This window comes from Protomyctophum parallelum, assembly GCF_964188405.1.
Source record: "Protomyctophum parallelum genome assembly, chromosome: 6".
Lineage (NCBI taxonomy): Eukaryota > Metazoa > Chordata > Actinopteri > Myctophiformes > Myctophidae > Protomyctophum > Protomyctophum parallelum.
This window is the reverse complement of record NC_139701.1, coordinates 35,866,323-35,885,819: the sequence shown is the minus strand read 5'-3', so window position 1 is coordinate 35,885,819 and position 19,497 is coordinate 35,866,323. Positions and strand designations below refer to the sequence as shown.

The 19,497-nt window shown below is 41.8% G+C and overlaps 2 protein-coding genes across 2 annotated transcripts in view; both read right to left on the bottom strand.

Moving 5' to 3' along the window:
* The window catches only part of arhgef18b (rho/rac guanine nucleotide exchange factor (GEF) 18b), a 61,439-nt gene extending 59,301 nt beyond the window's left edge, over positions 1-2,138 (bottom strand). Inside the window, exon 1 of the mRNA XM_083767411.1 lies at positions 2,017-2,138. Coding sequence (XP_083623537.1) covers positions 2,017-2,092 — 76 coding nt within the window. The 5' untranslated portion in view covers positions 2,093-2,138. The remainder of the gene's footprint in view (positions 1-2,016) is intronic.
* A 4,955-nt stretch (positions 2,139-7,093) lies between these two features.
* insrb (insulin receptor b) overlaps positions 7,094-19,497 on the bottom strand; it is a 114,810-nt gene continuing 102,406 nt past the window's right edge. The window contains exons 15-23 of the mRNA XM_083767719.1: positions 18,653-18,809; positions 18,100-18,196; positions 17,147-17,214; positions 16,389-16,618; positions 16,052-16,162; positions 15,619-15,781; positions 15,063-15,192; positions 14,306-14,440; positions 7,094-14,001 (exon numbers count right to left, since the gene is read on the bottom strand). Of these exons, the coding sequence (XP_083623845.1) occupies positions 13,650-14,001; positions 14,306-14,440; positions 15,063-15,192; positions 15,619-15,781; positions 16,052-16,162; positions 16,389-16,618; positions 17,147-17,214; positions 18,100-18,196; positions 18,653-18,809 (1,443 nt within the window). The 3' untranslated portion in view covers positions 7,094-13,649. The remainder of the gene's footprint in view (positions 14,002-14,305; positions 14,441-15,062; positions 15,193-15,618; positions 15,782-16,051; positions 16,163-16,388; positions 16,619-17,146; positions 17,215-18,099; positions 18,197-18,652; positions 18,810-19,497) is intronic.

The following is a 19,497-nucleotide window of genomic DNA, read 5'->3' as shown; positions in this document are numbered from 1 at the left end:
GAGGAGTCTAGGAGGTATCATAAAGTCCTATAGTGCTTGGGTTTCAGCTACACGCCCATCTGAGTAAGGTAGGGCCACTGCTAGGCAGGTGAAAAAAGGAACAATTCATTCCGCCTTCTGTGATTTCTCTCTGAGATTAGGCACTGGATGTCCAAACTTTATCTGCAGCTTAACGAGGCAAAATCAGAGATCCTTTTATTCGGCCCTCTGAATTCCACCCACTCCTTTCAATCAGAACTTGGCACCTTATCCTCCAATGTCATACATGCAGCCCGTAACCTGGGCGTGGCCTTTGATTTGTCCTTCAACAACCAAGTAACAAGAGTTGTCCGATCTCGTTACTTACAGTTGATGAATATTTCCTAAATCAAACAAGTGCTGTCAACTGCAGAGTGCAGACCCTGAAAAAGTAATCCATGGCCTTATCTCATCAAACTGAGATTACTGTATCTGATGGCAGCTTTGTGTCTCTCTGGACAATGTAGAAAGGTTATACAGGCATATTGTTTTATGCCGTTTTTGGATCCAGACTGCTCTCGGGACCCTGATTCGGGTTCAAGATGCCATTCAGTGTGTGGACAGTGAGAGGACTCACTCAGGTAGTGTCATGTTATTCTGTGAGATGACAAGCAGAGCCCAGGACCACCGGGACCCCTCTTCCCAGGCCAGCTAGGCCACACTCTGAGCTCTGAGTTCCAGGTCTTGCTATAAACCAGTAGCATCCATTCCAGTCCATCAGCCAGAGATGCTCTCAGATAAACACAGAGATGGACATAGATCTGTTTTCAATACTACTAAATCATGTTCTCAGGCCAAGACAGTGACAATGTCCCCAGCAGGGAGAGTTTGTTTGCCTCCAAATCACTCTTGTGTTAAGTTTAAACTGAAACCTTCGCTATAGACACTGCTACTGCTGCAGCTTGTTGCTGTCCCTGTAGCCTTTTATGGTTGGCCTCTCATATCTCTCAATACAGCACAGATGGATTAGTAGTGTGTGTACATTGAGTGTGTGTGTGTGCGCGTGCATGTGGCCTACCAGCTCCCCTATAGGGATCAGGATGTTGATCTGTTCTTTGTCAGTAGTTTTCACCTCACATTAGCACAACCCTACCCGACATCATTGAAGTTATAATCTAAAATCACTTTTCAAAATTACTTGAATTAGTTTCAGTTGAAATAAGTATAAGCATAAGCATATAAGCATGTACAGTAGTCCTTAACATATTATGTGGAATAGGTGTGTTTGCAGATGTTGCATGTGTATTGGTAGGGGAGAGGGCCACAGACGCTGTTTGATCTAAGCTCAGATCACACATCAAAAGAACTGTCAACTCACAGAGCCTCTGCTCTGATCAGATATTCATTCGACTTGCGTTTCAAAGCACTGAGCAAACCACACACAGCCATGGAAGGAACATGGAAGCACCTTACTTCATCGATATATTTCAGTGATTCACGTTAGACAAGGGTCATCGAGAGAAGAATGAAAAACACAAATGCGAAGCTATTTAAAAAATAATTAATGGGAGAAAAGAATAACTAAAACAGAAAGCTTTTTGTCATTTATCCACTTTGTCATCTTAATTGTTTTTGAGAACTACACTGATCTGCAATTCTGTCAAAAACCATTCACCTACCAAGATACTGTACAGCAGTCATTCCTCTATTTATTAGACCCCCAAAAGTTGGGGTATTTTGAGGGGTCAAGACAACCAAAATACTGTAGAAATACTGTATAAAGTAGACAAAGATAGACTGTCTGAGATTACTCACTGAAACAGCAATGAACACATTAGGAAGCCTGAACTGGACAAGATGCGACTGTCACAAAAACGCCAAGGACACTATGCGTCTATATTTGCATGAAAACTAAAAGAGAGTGAGAAATGGAGAAAGTGAGTGGACAGCAGGTTAATGAATCGGTCTCTCTGTCCAAGCTCCCACTGTGCACCATCTAACAAAGCTACAGTATAACCTCTATGTAAAGAGTTTCCAGACATAGTTGAACTACCGTACCTCTCTTGAAGGACCATCTCTTCATCCAGAGTTTGGAGAAGGAGGGCCAAGAGTTGTTGAGGGGCGAGTCCGCCATAGCAGCAGCACAGCGAGGAGGCCAGCCAGAGCTGGAGCACTCTCACACTGGAGCTCTGGCAGACAGCAGGGGAGGGAGATGAGGCGAGGGGAGGGGAGAGAGGTGCTGGGTGGGGAGTCAGTGAGTGTATGAGAGATAGAAAAAAGGGTTGCTTTATACACTGTATACACTACTGTAAGTGTATACAGTGTGTGTGTGTGTGTGTGTGTGTGTGTGTGTGTGTGTGTGTGTGTGTGTGTGTGTGTGTGTGTGTGTGTGTGTGTGTGTGTGTGTGTGCGTGCGTGCGTGCGAGAGAGAGAGATGGAATGAAAGGATACAACTGAGAATCCCAGGCTGCCTGCTAGAGATTATGGGCTCCAGAGGGAGACATAGAGATTGAGAGAGAGAGAGAGAGAGAGAGAGATGATTTGAGATAGTTATAGGAAAGTTAAAATAATTGGAAGGCAGCAACAAGGGGGCGAGAGAGAGGGTCATGGCAGAGTGAAAGTTTGAAAAGGTGGAGAGATGAGAAAGGGGGTGATGGGGGGTTGGTGGTAACAGCATTATGCTCAGTCAAATCAACCAATGAGCTCATCAAATGAGCACCACATAATACAGTTGCAACACTACAATATGTGACCAAAACTTTTCACTTACTGTGTGTTGTAGATGCTCTATACTCGTCTACTGCTTCACGTCTGCTGGGTAAACAGTCAAGTGGGAATATCTTTCAAATAACAAATTCATCCAGTGTATATTTGGAGTGGATGATTGTTGCAACCATTGTGTTTCCCAATTTCCCTTTTAACCGTAACTCATCAAGTTCCCACATGCAGCAATAGAGGAAGCAGTTTTACAGTAGCTGAGAATGCACAAATACATGAACAAAACACTATTCTGATGGACATGCAAAATGAAACAAACACATGCATTTGATTCTATTTAGTAAGCCATGCCCAGCCATATGGCCCAAATGCATAATATAAAGCCTTAAATGTGTCATTTTAAAATATATTACGATTCTCTGAATCTCTACTCTACTTACTTGCATTCCTAGGTAGAGTGATATCGAAACTCATCAGAAGTTAGTTCTTTCAGATTAACGGCATAACGGCAACTACAGGATCTCAGACGACTTCCTCTTTCGTTCCTTGTAACTGCATGATGAATGATGATGACATACTGTACACCGTGTACAGTACCAGTGCTCACTTATGCTGTCATGTCTTCACACTTTTAAAACATGTGGTTTCACACAGTTGAGCTTCACCTTGTTTAGGTATTTTTTTATTTTTATTAATGTTTTACAGTGAAGGACCACTTGATAACAAAGTTCTATTTGAGCTTTACTGCCTTTCAAAACTTGATTCAGATGATATGCTTAATCCTCAAATGGACATCACAAACGTGCTTAAATACATGTGTAGAGTATAATCACTTACTGAGCCCTCATATAGAAGTGTGTGTGTAGGAAAAGAGAAGGGAACCAAACTGGGTTTGACCAGATGAAGAGCCTTGGCTCGAAACGTCGTCAGTAGATTTATCTTTTGGAGAATATGAGTGTGCGGGTTCCCTTCTTCCCTTCTTTTCCTATGTCACTTTTTGAACCCAGCACCTCCACGAAGTGATGTGCGTATTTTACTATAGTTTCTGTGTGTGTGGGTGCCTTCAGAACACAATAGAAGACAGGTCATAGGTATTTAACATTATTGCAGCCGGCAGCTGTCGGGCAGCAGTTGGCACGTCACAAGTATAGGTAGCTCTGTTCCATAGGCTCTGTTTGCAGAAGGCTATTCGACTTACCGGTTTGAATCTCAAATCGAAATCAGACCAGCCTCTCCTCTTTAGTGGAAATCTCACGAACGTTTGACCTACTCACCAATACAAACAACACGGGTTGTGTCAATAGAAAGCCTACTTTCCTTAGTGGAAGCACTCTGAGCCCGTATAAACTTAAAACGGTACTTTTTGGCCAGAAAGGAAAAATATTCTCTATGAGGCAGTTCTCTGGGCAATATCAGTAGAGGGCGCAGCGGAGTAACTAAAAATGTTTTTTTCCGGTGGAAACAAAATCCCCTTTTGGCCAAAAAGTACAGTTTATACGTGTGGTGGGGGGCTCAGAGTGCGTCCACTAAGGAAAGTAGGCTTTCTATTGACACAACCCGTGTTTGTATTGGTGAGTAGGTCAAACGTTCGTGAGATTTCCACTAAAGAGAGGCTGGTCTGATTTCGATTTGAGATTCAAACCGGTAAGTCGCATAGCCTTCTGCGAAATGGAAGGCTATGGAACAGAGCTAAAGTATAGGTAAAACACTGCCAGTGCTCAGCGCAATGGCGTTGCAAATAAATTTAGATTTTACTTGTGCGATATTCAGATAATCTTCAACCGATTGTTATAATTCAAAGTGGTATATATTCTGTGAAGTTTATATTTGCATTGGGTATACAAGTCATGTTTTTAATATGCCTTTATCAAATGATATAGAGAGATGGTAGGGTAGTGCCCATGCCCTGTTAGCCATGCAGCCTATATGATCTGTTGCTAGGCCTACACTCTCAATTAGGGATTTTCCCAGAGGTACATTTCACTGATGTGTACAACCTTTATTCAAACAGTTTCATTTGTATTGGAGTGTGAAGCTTGAACAATAGGTTAATTGCGGACCGCTACAGAGAAACTGTGGATATTAACCTACCAATAAGGACCCAGGCCAAATGCCATTGCGCAGTAGCATATACACCAACAAGTCTATGCGTGGCATGTGAAACTATATATCATGCTGTATTTTGCTTTCCATTTCATGGTCATGGTCATGTGAGGAGAGAGAGAGAGAGAGAGAGAGAGAGAGAGAGGTGTGAATGGAATCATCGTGCGTGCGCATATATGGCACATCTCTCTCATGTTTAGGTAATTGTCACGGAAGCCGTGGATATACACGGCTTGGGATATCCGTGGATATACACGGCTTGGATTCAAGCTCCAAGTGTTGCGTCCACATGCAGCGCGTTGTGAGCTTGCAGATCGTCGTCGGTTTTGTGTTAATGAAGTCGATGCGTCAACTTTTTAATGATTGCCCTACTATACTGTAGTATCCGTACTTTACGGCTTGAGACAATTAAAGCTGCATGGCTGTGGGGTGTTTCAGTTGAAAATCTGTTTTGCACGACAATGTACAAATTGGGCTTTACGTTGATGAGTACAAAAAGACACATTTCCTCCAATACTTTTATTCATAATTTTAATATAAACAGTTAATTGTTGAATAATTTACACACAGCAAGATTTTTATTTTCATATCATTCCAACATTTTCTGTACATGTCACTGCTTGGCTCTCCTTTGAAAACATAGAAAAAATAAATTGTCAAGCGTTTATTTAGTCATGGCACATTTTTGATCCTGTACAATATTATGTGTATTTCACTTTGTGTGTGTCTTTGTATGTATTGTAGTACTTGTGACGTGTGTGAATAATGACAATACAGGTGATACATAAAGATAATGGCACGTTTGGATCCAGTGTGAGGGATGAAGTGATTTCTGTGATTGTGGGTGGGCACTGACATACTGTACATTATGCACACATACACCTGTCGTCTGTATATAATACGCAACTGTTTCAACATAACGTATACATAACGTATCCCAATTAATACATCAGCATATTCAACAATAAATGACATTACATTTAGTAAAGAAGAGGTAACCTGCAAGACTACACACTGCATTCTGGGGGACCATCTATGTGCACTGAGAGAGCGAGAGAGAGAGAGAGACAGAGGAGAGAGAGAGAGAGAGAGACAGAGGAGAGAGAGAGAGAGAGAGAGAGAGAGAGAGAGAGAGAGAGGAGCAGCGATTAGAGAACACAAAGAAAGCCATGGTAAAGACTTCAACCGAGGACATCACAGACACAATTCCATCTATAAGAACAACATACACAGGCCAGGATAAGAGACAAATACAAGGTGTTGTGTAAACTGGAGCAGACCACTGGACCGGCAGACAGAAGGACAAGACGCCCAGACCACCCTTTCAAACTCTAGTTTTTTGGCAGGCCAAACGACCCTGTGACCTCCGCGTTCCAACCCAGCACTCAAAACCCCGCCCCACAAGCAAACCCAAACCACCAGTGACCTTCTGTCAGACTGTCAAAAGCCCTCAGTAACACTATAGCTTTACAAACAATACCGACACAACAGTTTCAAAGAAGGGAAACGTTTGCATTACTGTATACATGTGTTCCCTTACAGGAGGACTCGTTACACATTTGGCCAGATCAGATCGTCTAAAATTAACAGTGGTGTTTTTTTATGATCGATAAACCAACAACAAATAGAAAACAGTTCATAATCACACTACTGAGACATTATTTAGGAGTCAGGACATACATAGATAGCTTTAGGTGATTCATCTTGATGCGGCCCCATGACAGAGATTCATGGCAGCCGCCTTACATCTGCAGGCTTTAAAATCTCCACATTAGATTGGAATGTATATATATATATATATATATATATATATATATATGCAACCATCAGTAAAGATATACTATTTTTAGCTTATTCAGGATTTCATCACTCGTGTTTTCTCCCTAAAGGAACGTGCAGTGGTCTTTTCCAGTTTTTCACACATAAAAAAAAAAAGCAACAGCAAAAAACTAAACATTGCAAACTAAACCTAAAGACTGTCCGCTTGTCAGAAACAGTGATAGTTTCCATTTCATACTTTTGCGACAGGTGATTTTTTTGACCTAGGGGAAAGGCTTCAGGGGTGACATGCTACTTTAATATATGTGTCGGGGTGGTCTCAAATGCATGACGTCTCGTCGGGCAACATTCGGAACATGCATCAGCTTTACGAACGGGAAAGATGGTGAACATTTCAGGCCACATAGGTCTGGTTACACAGGTACGCCCTTAGACCAGAATTGTGCTGCTCATATGAGTATACTGATAGAACTCAGCTCTGCTTCCTTGTGTATAGTGGAGGGTGGGGTGCTTGGGGTAGTGTCATGAGCAAAAAAACCATCTATTTTTTAATTTTATTTAGAAAAAGTTATATACACATTGATAACAATGTTAAATTCATAATGTACAAGAGTAGTAAAAGTTTACAGTCAGAAAAGGTAATTGTATTTGCCCTCCCTATTTTGGCTAAAAAAAAGAAAAGAAAAAAAAGAAAGAAATTGAAATCAACATCTCTAAAATGTAATACCTTTTTCTTTTCTTTGAAACAATACAATAATACATACAAATGGTTTGTTCTCACCCTGCACTGTGTTGCTAGCATGCTCCGGTCAACCACTTCTTAGGTCAACAGAGAGTTCAACTAAAACAACCTAAACTTCCCACTGTCAAGTGCTTTCATTTTCTGGGGGGCGATATCCGACGATATTTACAGTTTTTGGAGCTCGTCAATCTGAATGCATTTCAAATGGAACTAATGTTCTCCCACATGTGATGCAATCACTAGATGTTAACTGGACTTCATCACGTGTTTTTTTGGGCATTGCTGCTGATAAGCAAAACTCAATTTGTGTCAAATTAACAAGGTGGTATAGATGGTTTGTTTTTCATGCACATAGCAAGCCAGAGCTTAGCAGAGTCAAGACACAAGGTCAAAAAGTGTGGGGGTGGGGTGAGGGTGGAAGGGTAAAAACACGAACATCATTAATTTAATTTAATCCCAAATTACAGTATTATCCAGCCAAGCAGTTAGAATGTTTGCTTTTCTCTGCAGCTAATAAAGAAAACCCATCTCCTGTCTATTAAATGCAACAAAAAAAATATATATATCAAAACTCCCATGTAATTGGATTTGAATAAGAAATTTTGGGAGTTGGGTAATCCTCTTTAGTGATTGGTGGAGACACATGCCAGTCAGTGATGGCTCTGCTGGGAGGGGCGGAGTGGACTGGGTGGGAGGGGTCAGGAGGGCTGTCTGAGCAAGGCACTATGGGTCATTGGGTCAGGGGCCCTGTTTGCTTTGCCGCTTCTGACCTGCAACACTCCCATCCAACCACTAGAGAGCAGTCCAAACCAAATCACAGAGTGAGAAGAAGTACTCCTGATCTGGGTCATCTTGAAAGGGGGTGGGGTCCAATTCATCAGAGTTTGGGTGTTTGTAGTTGAAAACATGCCGCAGGGCCGATATCTCCATGAACTTTTGCTAGGTTGCTGAGAACTTGCGCTTCGGTCATATGAGTAGATAAAAAGGTAGGTAGGTAGTTCTTCTTCCTCCACATCTTCTTTCTCCTCCAACCACAAAGCATCAGGCCGCCTCCCTGAGACGAAAGTTACAATCTAGATTTCATTTCCGTTTCATAGTTCTTATGGCACACAGGATTGTCCCAGCCCAGCTCTCCTCGACAGAGGGGGTCCTCCCCTTGAAAAACCTTTGACCAGCCCAGACATGTCCGGGTCCTCATCGGCCATTACGGACCCAATCCATGGCATTGATATAAAATAAAGGTTATCTCTTAATATTCACAGTAGAAAAAATTTACATACAAACACAAAATCAGAAAACATCAGAACAGAGAGACGAACCGACAAAACAAACAGAGTACGACTGGAGGAAACATGGAAAGGCTTTGATATTTTTTTTAACAGAGGAGACCGGTAGGAATAGGGCATCCTGTATCGAGGGCTATCAGCTGAGGGTTGCTGCGAGAGATGAGATTATAGATACAAAAATCTAGATGCCTCATTGGCTGCTGCAGTTCATTGGAGCGACCTGTATCGCGACGCGAGGGCGGAAGTGCGGCAGAAGTGCGGAATGCACGTTGCCACTGGCCAATCACAGCGCGTCTTTTCCGGGACTATCAACTCAATTCAAAGGAGCTTTATTGGCATGAGAAAACAAACGTTTATTGCCTCTGATTGGCATACCGAACGTCCCCTTCTGCGATGCACGCGGAAACTTGGCAAGCTTCCGCATGCATCGCAGAAGCTTGCCCTCCCTGTGAGATACAGACACCCCACAGCCGAAGGAGGCGTCTACCTTTCTATGTCTATGGATGAGATAATATGGGTCTTGAGATGTGATTTTAAAACATGAATGTACAGGACAGCTACTAACTAAGTTGCCCTCTGCCATATGTGGGTGATCACATGTATTGAATTAATCTGAATTATGCTAAAGGTCACCTCCTCCTCGACAAAATTCCCCAGCAGAAGCACTATGACGACATACAATCCATAATGGTCATGGTAAGGACCAGTTTAAGGGTCAGGCAAGGGACAAAATATTGACAAGACTAAGTAGCACTACACTACCTTTTTTCCAGCTGAAGTCTCTGTAGTACTCCAAAAGCACAGACCTACCCCTCGTCTTAATGCAACCGACCTGCCCAATTTATTACCCAACTATTGAATAAGTGCTAATGGTAAAAATCTAAGCAGACAGGGGTACACCAGCTTGAGATTGTGCTTAAAATATTGTTGTTTTTTGTTTTGTACCGATTAGTTTGTATACAAGCAAGTTGTATCATTGGATCAAAACTAAATGTTCACGGCTGTGCTCCAATTCTAAAGGTGCATGCTTCTATACTGCAGTGCTGTTGGCCAGGGTCCCTGCTCTAACGTAGAAGACGTTCCACACTGGGACACAGGGAGAATAGACAGGAGTAGAAGATCAAGACAATAAGAGTGGGGTAAATTTGTATATCAGAGCAAAGGACTTTAGTGTTTTTGGTGCTGCACTGACCATATTCACATGGTGGCCATTTTGCGCCTACATCATTCTTGGGGGATCGGAAAGCCCGCCCGATGGGGTAGTCAATTTTGATAAAGCGTCATGTGATATTTGAAATGATGGGATATAGGTTGATTGATGGGGATGACTTAGGCTCTTTAGACCAATTCCTCCATATGCACTGAGGTAGACTCTGGCCAAACACAAAGACAAAGACAACTATACGTACTAACTAGCACTCCTTCCACTTGTCAATAGCTACTCAGCCTGTACAATAATAAAACTAGGTTTTCAACATCAGTCCACCCCTGAACACCATGAAAATGTTTGACTAAAAAGCTAACTGCGTTCTTATACAATGACAAATTTATCTTAATCTTAATAAAATAAATAAGATATCTAGTCATTTCAAAGATATGGATCTGTTGCATGTGTGTGTACACCACCACGAGATAGGAAACATAGATCAAAGGTCAAGACGCGATTTCTGCTATATTTCTGTAGTCGAGGTCCTGTACACACAGTTGAGGGGCATCATTTTTTTCCTAATTTATTTTTAGGTTTTCATATACTATGCCACAGATTATTTACAAAGTACAAAACAAAAACAAGATTGTAGCTCTTCTGAATGATCAGCTAAAATCTAAGTCTTATATCATTATATCAACTTTAGGCACGTCTGAGTGTCAACATGGTGTTTAACAACACAAGACGATGGCCAATCCACAGTGTCATCACTAAAGCACCAAGTGAACTCGGCAATCTAATCTATCGCTGACCTAAATGAGGTGCGCTGCCCTACAGGCTACTCTCATTTTTAGAAAAGAGTATAGTTCCTTAAAACAAAACATGGGTTTCACAATATGTATTAAATTACCACTTCTTTCCGTCTTTCATCCAACTACATAATACGGAGAGCACATAGGCCTCTATGTATGTGTGTGTGTGTGTGTGTGTGTGTGTGTGGCACTAGCCAATATCAAGCCTGGATGTGGCTCTGTGTTTGCGAAGGCACTGGTAAAAGATGGAGACAGCTTCTCCACTCTGACTCCAATTCAGTGGGTTACATGTTGCTGACAGTAAGCCACCAACACTTTGGCTATACTAGAAGTGCTCAATGCTGATTGGCTAGATTCAGGGAACTGTAGGTTGTCTCCCAACAGTCTCATCGTGTGTCTGTACAGACAACAGATGCTAGCTGAGACAGCTGTGTGTGTGAGAGAGAGAGAGAGAGAGAGAGAGAGAGAGAGAGAGAGAGAGAGAGAGAGAGAGGGGATGTTGCTAGAAATATGTAGTGGTCCTGGATGATGTGTTGTAAAACTGCCTTTGAGCTGCTGACTAAATAATGCTGCCTAGAATGCAGTGACAGCCAACGAATGATCTGTCTTTATGCAAAACATTTGGGGCAAGTAATGAAATGGTGAATATCTGTTACTTGTAACTTTGAGGGCAAAGGTAATGGTTTCATTCATTCCTATACACTGGTAAAAACAAATAGATTCTGATTTATGGAAAATTATGAATTCCTGCTTTTAAGGGTGTGGTGAGGGCAGTCTGAGGAATGAGAGGAAACACGGGTGCCAACTACATCCTGGAAGTGAAACACTGTGTTCTAGCTGCGATAGTACATGTGATAGGAGGGAGAAGAATAGAATTAAAAATCTCTCTCTCTCACAAACACACAGCTCCTCTCTAGACTACGTGGTGTGGAAATTTTCCGGATCATTCTCCAGCCCTCGACCACAGAATGTGGAAAATTCCACCAACTTGATTGTGAGCAGTGGACTTGACAGCCAATGGGAATCCCTTCGGCAATATGCAGGTGGGTGTTAGGGCAGGAGCTTGTGGAGGTCTGGTAAACGTAATTGAATGAGAACAGTGGCGTTCAATGGCCATAATGTGTGAAGTTAATCTCTCTTTGCTTTGTGTACTAGATCCAATATCAGGGCAGCTAAGAAAAAAATACTACTACTGTCCCTATTATCCACCAAGGGACTCGCCATACATCAGCTGAAAGGAGCTCAAATTTGAACCAGGATGGGAAATTGACTATTTTCAGTGGATGCGTACCAATTATCCCCACCCACTGTCAGTATCTTACTGGTAATATAAGTCACGACATCGTTGCAGGTTGGTTAACCACTTAACCCCTAAATTGTGAGCTTGTAGATTTCTATTTGACAAACGACGTGCCCACAATTAGGATGTCAGGGTTAAAATGGATAAATATCTGCCCAAAAGTGGCTGGTACAGTAGGGTAGCTAAACTTCAAAGTGGTCGCCCACGTACAAAATGATCCTAGATTTGGCTTTATTTTCCCATCCTGCTCTAACCAGCAACTACAACACTGACAACTAAGCACCACTGTTCAACCAAAACAACAAAGTACAATCAGACAAGCTCTTCACAGACTCTCTAACCTCACTGGTACTAAACGGACCCATACGACAGATAATCCACTCGATCACATGCATGTCATAGAGACACAGCAGAGACAAACATACACCAGGTGCACTTCAAACCTAGAAAGACCTCATTCCCCTTTATAAAGCTTTCTCTCTTCTTTTTTTTGGTTAGTGTGTGTATTTGTGTGTTTGCTGCAAAGAGGCCTCCCGTTGACTCCCGCTGATGACAGCTTATCAAGGGGAGAAGGATTTAAGAAGGCCTATTCCTGGGGTGTTTTCCCTTAGCCCATCCAGTTGGACAGAGTACTAGAAGGCCTGCCTAAGACACACAGAGCACTGGCGGTAGATTAGTGTGATTTGTGGGGCTAGAAATAATAAAATAAAATAATAAAACCGATAAAAAACAACATCTTACCAGCAAAGCATCTGATGAAAAAATATTACAAATATGAACTATGTACAAAAACATCAATATTTCATATATTATATATAAAATATTGATACATAAATACCAATATTCCATATATACTATATATATTATATATATATATTTCTACACCCACTAAAATATATCAAAGCAGCAGCTATTGGTCAGTCTGAGGAACTCTTTTGTCCAATTCTTAACTGTTAAATATCCTTCAGCCGTATTGTGAGGACACAGAAATAAAAATAGAGAGAGAAAATAAAAATAAAAGCAAATAAATTAAAACTATTTCACAAAAAAAATATGAATCTGTGTGTAGTTTGGAATTCTGCAGAACTGAAAAAAAATAAACACAAAAAATAAACTAAACACAAAACACGAAAACAAAAACAAGAAAATATCCTCTTTGTTCTAGGATCGAGTCTTTGTGAGTCACCTCGCCGTTCCAAACAGTTCCAGATTGATTAAAGTCATTGTTCAAAGGAAATAAGTACAAGCATGGATAGACACTTCTCTTTGTTTATAGGCCACGTATAAAAAGGCCACTATTTTTGAGTAAAAGATATCAATTTGAAAAAAAAAAGAAAAGAAAAAAGATCAGTATCTTTAACAGGAGGCGAGGAGAGATTGAGCATAAGCAGCCATCTGGTTGTCTAAGGTTTGTCGTGTTCAGATTTTTTTTTTCTTTTTCTTTTTTCTTTGTTTCCATTGCAATCAGTCCTGGAAACTTGGCAATAGTGAAAAAACAACAACAAAACAATAGATAATATGATAAGTCCAAGGTGATGTTAAAAAAAGTGTTAACATACACTGTGTTTTGCATCCCTCTCACTCGCCTGTGCTTGGCTTTGAGGAAGTAAATAAAAAGTCCTGAGATCGGTTTCTGTGTTGAAGGGCTTCTGCAAGAATGATAGAATGAAATGAATTAGAAAATGAGTGAAGGACCGAGGATCATAAAAGGAAAAAATGGACTAGAAGGGAATGAAGGTGGAGGTGGAGTAGGGGGTGAGGAAACAGGCGTTTTAAACAAGTTCATTTAAGGAAACAGGAAATGTTAGGAAGGGCTAGATCTGGGCAACGATAAGATTCGGCCATTTTTCTTGCCACCGTTCATGTGTGTGTAGGGGACATGCTCCTCATAGTTCCCCCTGAGGGCCACCGAGGGCCCGTTGTCCCTGCTATGGTCCTCCCTCTGGGAATATGACGAGGGGTCCAGGGGGATGCTCTCCATGTTGTCCAGGTCCAGGTCAAAGTCCTCCGTCTCGGGGACCTTGTTCTCCTCGCTGTAGAAGAAGGAGCACTCCTGGAAGGATGGGTGTAGGTCCTCCCGCAGCATCTCGATTATCTCGTGGAACATCGGCCGCATCTTGGGGTTGTAGTGCCAGCACATCGACATCAGGCTGTGCCTGGGTGGGTTCAAGTGGAATTTGTCATGTGAAGAGAGAGAGAGAGAGAGAGAGAGAGAGAGAGAGAGAGAGAGAGAGAGAGAAAGAGAGAGACTCGGGATGAGACAAAGAACAGAGGGCATTATAAAGACTAAATATAGAAAAGGTGCTCTACTCTGCCCATAAAGAAATCTGACTTGCATCAACATAATAGATTTTCCCTTCAATTAAGCCCATAATGTCTCTTCTACACATCACCTTTAAAGTCAACATACAAAGGAGTTAATGCACTGTATATGAGATAGTGGTGCCATCGTTTACTCACATCCTCTCAGCGCAGCTGTCTGGCCGGTCCAGGAAGCCTCCGTCCATGACAAATTTGAGGACTTGCTCATTGGACAGACCCTGGTAGGGCTGCTCTGCTAGCGTGCTGATCTCCCAGAGAACCACGCCAAACGACCTGGACATGAGCGTGCAGAACACGTCAGAATCCCAACGGACAGAACACGTCGCAGGGGTGCGACGGGTTAATCGAAATAATAGATTTAAATCGGTTAGAATAAAATAATCTAGTTTTCAAAAACGTTAAAAAAAATACATGCTCCAACGCTTGTGAGCGCCATTGTACAACAAAGTATACAACAGAGCATACGCTGTTAAACAGAATAATGTATTTTAGTTGATTATAAAAATAATAATTGTTCAATTAATCAAAGAAGTAATCAAAAGAATAATCGCTAAAAATATAATAATCGATAGTTGTAGCCCTCATTTCCAGTTCGGTCTGCAACTGCATCCTATACACTTGACTACATTAACCCATTTTGGGCAGGAAGCCCTTTTGGTGTTAGCATTATGTTATGATATAGCTATTGGAAAATAGCAGATCTACAAGCTCATAGCGCGCCACTGGCGCGATACGAGCTTGTAGGTCTGCTCATCTGCTGTTTTTGAAAAATCCAAGAACGACTGACATAGAAACATAGCTTTTTCAGACATTTTTAGAATCTGATCTCAGGTCAGAATGGATTCATGCGTGTTGGGTGTAGCTGTTGAAGCGACAGACCGCTCCAGTGACATACCAGCAGTCAGAGTGAGCCGTGAACACTCCGTCTTTCAGAGACTCCGGGGCCATCCACCTGACCGGCAGCAGACCCTTCCCTCCCTTGCGGTAGTAGTCTGTCTCATAGATGTCTCGCGTCATACCAAAGTCTACGGGACAGAGATGCAAGGTTATGATGATAAGTCTGCACTATTTTGAAATTCCTGTGATACGTACAGTATATACGTACAGCTTTTTGCGCATAAACAATTTGTCTGCTCAAAATATTTGGCTCAGACCTGCTACGAGAGAACCTGAGTGGAATATTATGAGAGTGACGACACTAGCGTTGACTCCCATTGCAACAATGGCATGCGGAAGTGCTCATTCTATCTCAATGGGTTTAGTTACAATGTTTAGAACTATAGCCCATAGGCACCCGCTTTGCGGCGAGATCAAAGCGTGTCGCGTCGGGAGAGAACCACAGCACCTCCGTTTTTTATTATATATATTTTTTAGATACTTTGTCTTTGAAAGTAAAATCACAACAGAAAAACAAAACTGGAAATTTAAACGAAACAAAAAAACAACAGCACCTCCAATCTTGACGGTGAAGTCCTCTGCCACCATGCAGTTCCTGGCTGCCAGGTCTCTGTGGACAAACTTCTTGGCGTTGAGGTATGCCATACCGTCTGCAATCTCTGCTGCCATCTGGATCATCAACTTCAGCGTTGGGGGAGGACGACCAGTTGGATTGTGCTGGGACACACACATTCACAGTTCGTTACGCATGGGAATCTCATACATGAGGCATGAGCATTCTTTGGATGGAACATTTACCCCCATTGAGGCCATAGTCACTTGGTAAGGTAACTACAGAATAAATTGGGTTAAGAACACAATCCTTAGGCAGAGCACATAACTGCACAACTGAAATGGTCAATAGGGAAAAAGCCCCGTCTGTGTCAAATATATTACACTTATTTTTCATGCTGTCCAAGTCCTCATAGGAACCCTGAATATATGTACCTCAGAGTCTGGTCTGAGACATCGCAGGTAGCTCTTCAAGTCTCCATGGGTCATGAGTTCCATCACAACCAGTGTGGGCTGGCCTTTAGACACCACACCGAGAAGACGCACCTGCACAAACAAACAAGATCATAACCGAGGAAGTTACACTGTTGTACTAAATTTGGAATCCAGTGGTTTGTGAGATTAGAACATAAAGAACTCTTAAAGTTTGAAAAATACACATTTCAGATGGTCTTTGAGTTATCTATAATCTACTGTATGGTTCATCAACTGTGACTGGTAAAGGTTAACCAGTAAGCATTTGGGATTAAAAATGAATGAGGGCTAATCATACCACGTGATGACAGCTGAACGCTTTCATGACGGAGGCTTCGTTGAGGAACTCTATCCTTTCTCTGAGGCTGGCAGATTCATTGACCGTTTTGACGGCCACGCGTGTGTCCGGTTCGCCCTTCACGATGTCCTTGGCGATGCCCTCGTAGACCATACCGAAGGAGCCTTGACCCAGCTCTCTGAGGACGTTGATCTTCTCTCTGCCCACCTCCCATTCATCTGGTACATAGACTACACACACACACACACACACACACACACACACACACACACACACACACACACACACACACACACACACACACACACACACACACACACACACAAAGTTGTATTAATATGCTTGTGTGGACATCAACAGTTTAGGACGGCAATAGGCTCTGCACATACGCCATTTTGGAAATAACTCTTCCGACTTCCTTCACCAAGTGTTACCGATGATACTAATTAAGGTTCCGTTCCATTCTGGTCAAACAGAATCAGGGTGCTGCTATATTGTGCATGTTGGCTCACTCATTGGAAACACTACGCTACACCAGTGGGTCTCAAAGTGTCCTTGAGTGGGTTCCAAAACTGTTATTTTCTCCATCCAATGCCTTTTGTTCACCTACTAAAATGGTATGCATGTGGTGGGATTATATTTTATAATTCTATCAGTTTTACTGCTGTACTTTATTCACTGTGGCATAGGATAAGTGTATTACTTACCATCATTACTGTACTTTATTCACTGTGGCATAGCATAAGGTTATTACTTACCATCATTGGCACTCAGGTACTCTGGGTTGGAAGAGGCTATAAGAGGTCCAGTAGGGCCCTCTGTTTGCCTACAGAAGAAAGTTGTGGAAATTATCATCACACAGTATTAATATTTGAAACTTCACCAGGCTGCACATTAGAGACCAGCAGGGGGCGGATTTAGCCACGTTTGCCGCGGGTGAACCGCAGTTTAGGGTGGATTTGGGTCAATTCAATATATTATAAATTAATATTGGATAAACCGCGGGTGAAATAATGCAGGAAATAAATTAATGTCATCTATCTACTGCATATGCTTATTGTAGCTTTTAAAACGCACAAAATCTCGGCGTGCGTTAGTAGTATTTTAATTACATAACACAGTGGTCTCCTACAGGCAGCTACGCTAAAGTTGCTAACAGGCAGCTAGTGAGTCTGAGATAAACTTAAAACTAAGTAAAACAGAACGGAGGAATATACGTTTGGCGTGGGACTGTGATTCAGTTCTTTACCCTGCCGATGACCGCTGGATATGCTGTATGAAAATACCTTGCAATGTGAGAACGTGCAGGACGGCGTGTTACCATGGAAATGGATAAATACAACCACTACGTAACATTGGTGAACTGTCGAGAGAGTGGCAAGTGACATTGTTTGTACAAGTAGTATAAATAGCCGATCTACAAGTCGATGCGACGCGTTGTGAGCTTGTAGATTGGCTATACTATATACACTGGGCGCTTCCCTGCACAGCAGATTGCGGGTGGTGCAGATTAATACATTTGATTAATTAATAAATTGCGGTCTTAATAATTATGCACACACGGATTCGGGTGACAAAAAAGCTCATCCGCTGATCTCTACTGCACGTGTTAATGGGTCCATTTGGTTACATTTATACATTCTTAAGAGTTAAATGAACACAGGTTTTTTTTTACTGTGAATGCAAGCATGTACATGACATCAGGTCTTACTTCTTCTTAAAGACCATGAAGACTGAAGCTCCCACAATGAGCAGCAAGATGATGCAGATGACTGGACCAATCACAATCTTCAACACACTGGTGTCTTCTGCAACACACACACACACACACGCACAGAGCAGCCATTGATCAGTCACTGGCTCTTATGATAGTGGCTGGTTGACTAGGCCTGATAAATGCGATTGGGGGGAGAAAGGAATAGGCCAAAGATTATCAATGGCTGTGAATTATGTAGCAACACCATAGCTGAAATCGGTACCAGTTAAATACACATCGTATAGGTCAACGGTTTTAACATAATCTGCAGAAATGTCTACAAGCCTCTTGAGCTTTTTATTTTCTCCACAGTGTACATTTCTTCTTTCTCTCTCCCTCTGCATTAAAACATTGACAAAATTGCACTCGTCTTGATACATCTTATAATAACCTGTACTGTTCGCTTATCAATACCAGTTAGATTAAAACAGTGGCCATGTTGTCTCTTGATCAAGTTTCATCAGAAGCCATATGATGGTAGAGATAGATTGTTTAAAGACAGCCTTACTGTTGGGCATAAAGAAGTAGGTGAAGTCCGTGAAGGAGCCATTTCCTGCCAGTGAGGTGGCCCGGATCCTCAGGCTGTAGTTCCCAGGATGCACCAGTCGAAGCTTGGTGCCGCCAGACTTGATGTAGGATGGTCTTGACACACAGTTTGAGTGAAACTGGAGGAGATCACATTTTTAAAATACACCATAATTTAGCATTGACTTCACAGAGGTTTTAGCATAATTTATTTTAAGTGATTATCCTTTTATATTCCTTTTATTCCTCTTTTCTGTGGAGTGCATTGGGTTGCACCTGTTGTATGAAATGTAGTATATAATAAATAAGGTTTAATTGATTGATATGTACTTGAACTGCACAGGTCTTGGACTCAAAGAAAGGGATCCCGTTTCTCTTTTTTAGCGGTTTACGCACAAGCTAATTTATCAAATCTCGGGATCTCGTCACCGACTACCTGTGCATTTGTGTTTACACCCACCCTCAAAGCTGGACATAGTGGGGGTCACCCACTGTATTTATTTCGGCCAAATGACCTTTTACGTAAAAAGTGCTCTAAACACACATTAAAGTCCAGTGTTCCCTAAAGATGCTCTAGAGTCTAAACAGTAAGTAATATCCTTAAAGTCCATAGACTTGGCTGGCAAACGGTATACTTTGCCAGCGTAAACTGTAATATCCTTTAAATCTCATATACTTGGCTGCCATGATGTTTTAAATATATACCTGTATATCACAGATCTACAAGTCTAACACTTGTCGATCTGTGCTATGAACAGGGTTCCCACACAGTTTTACAATGCATTTGGAAAGGTTTTGCAAAAACTTTCCAGAACATTTAACCCAATT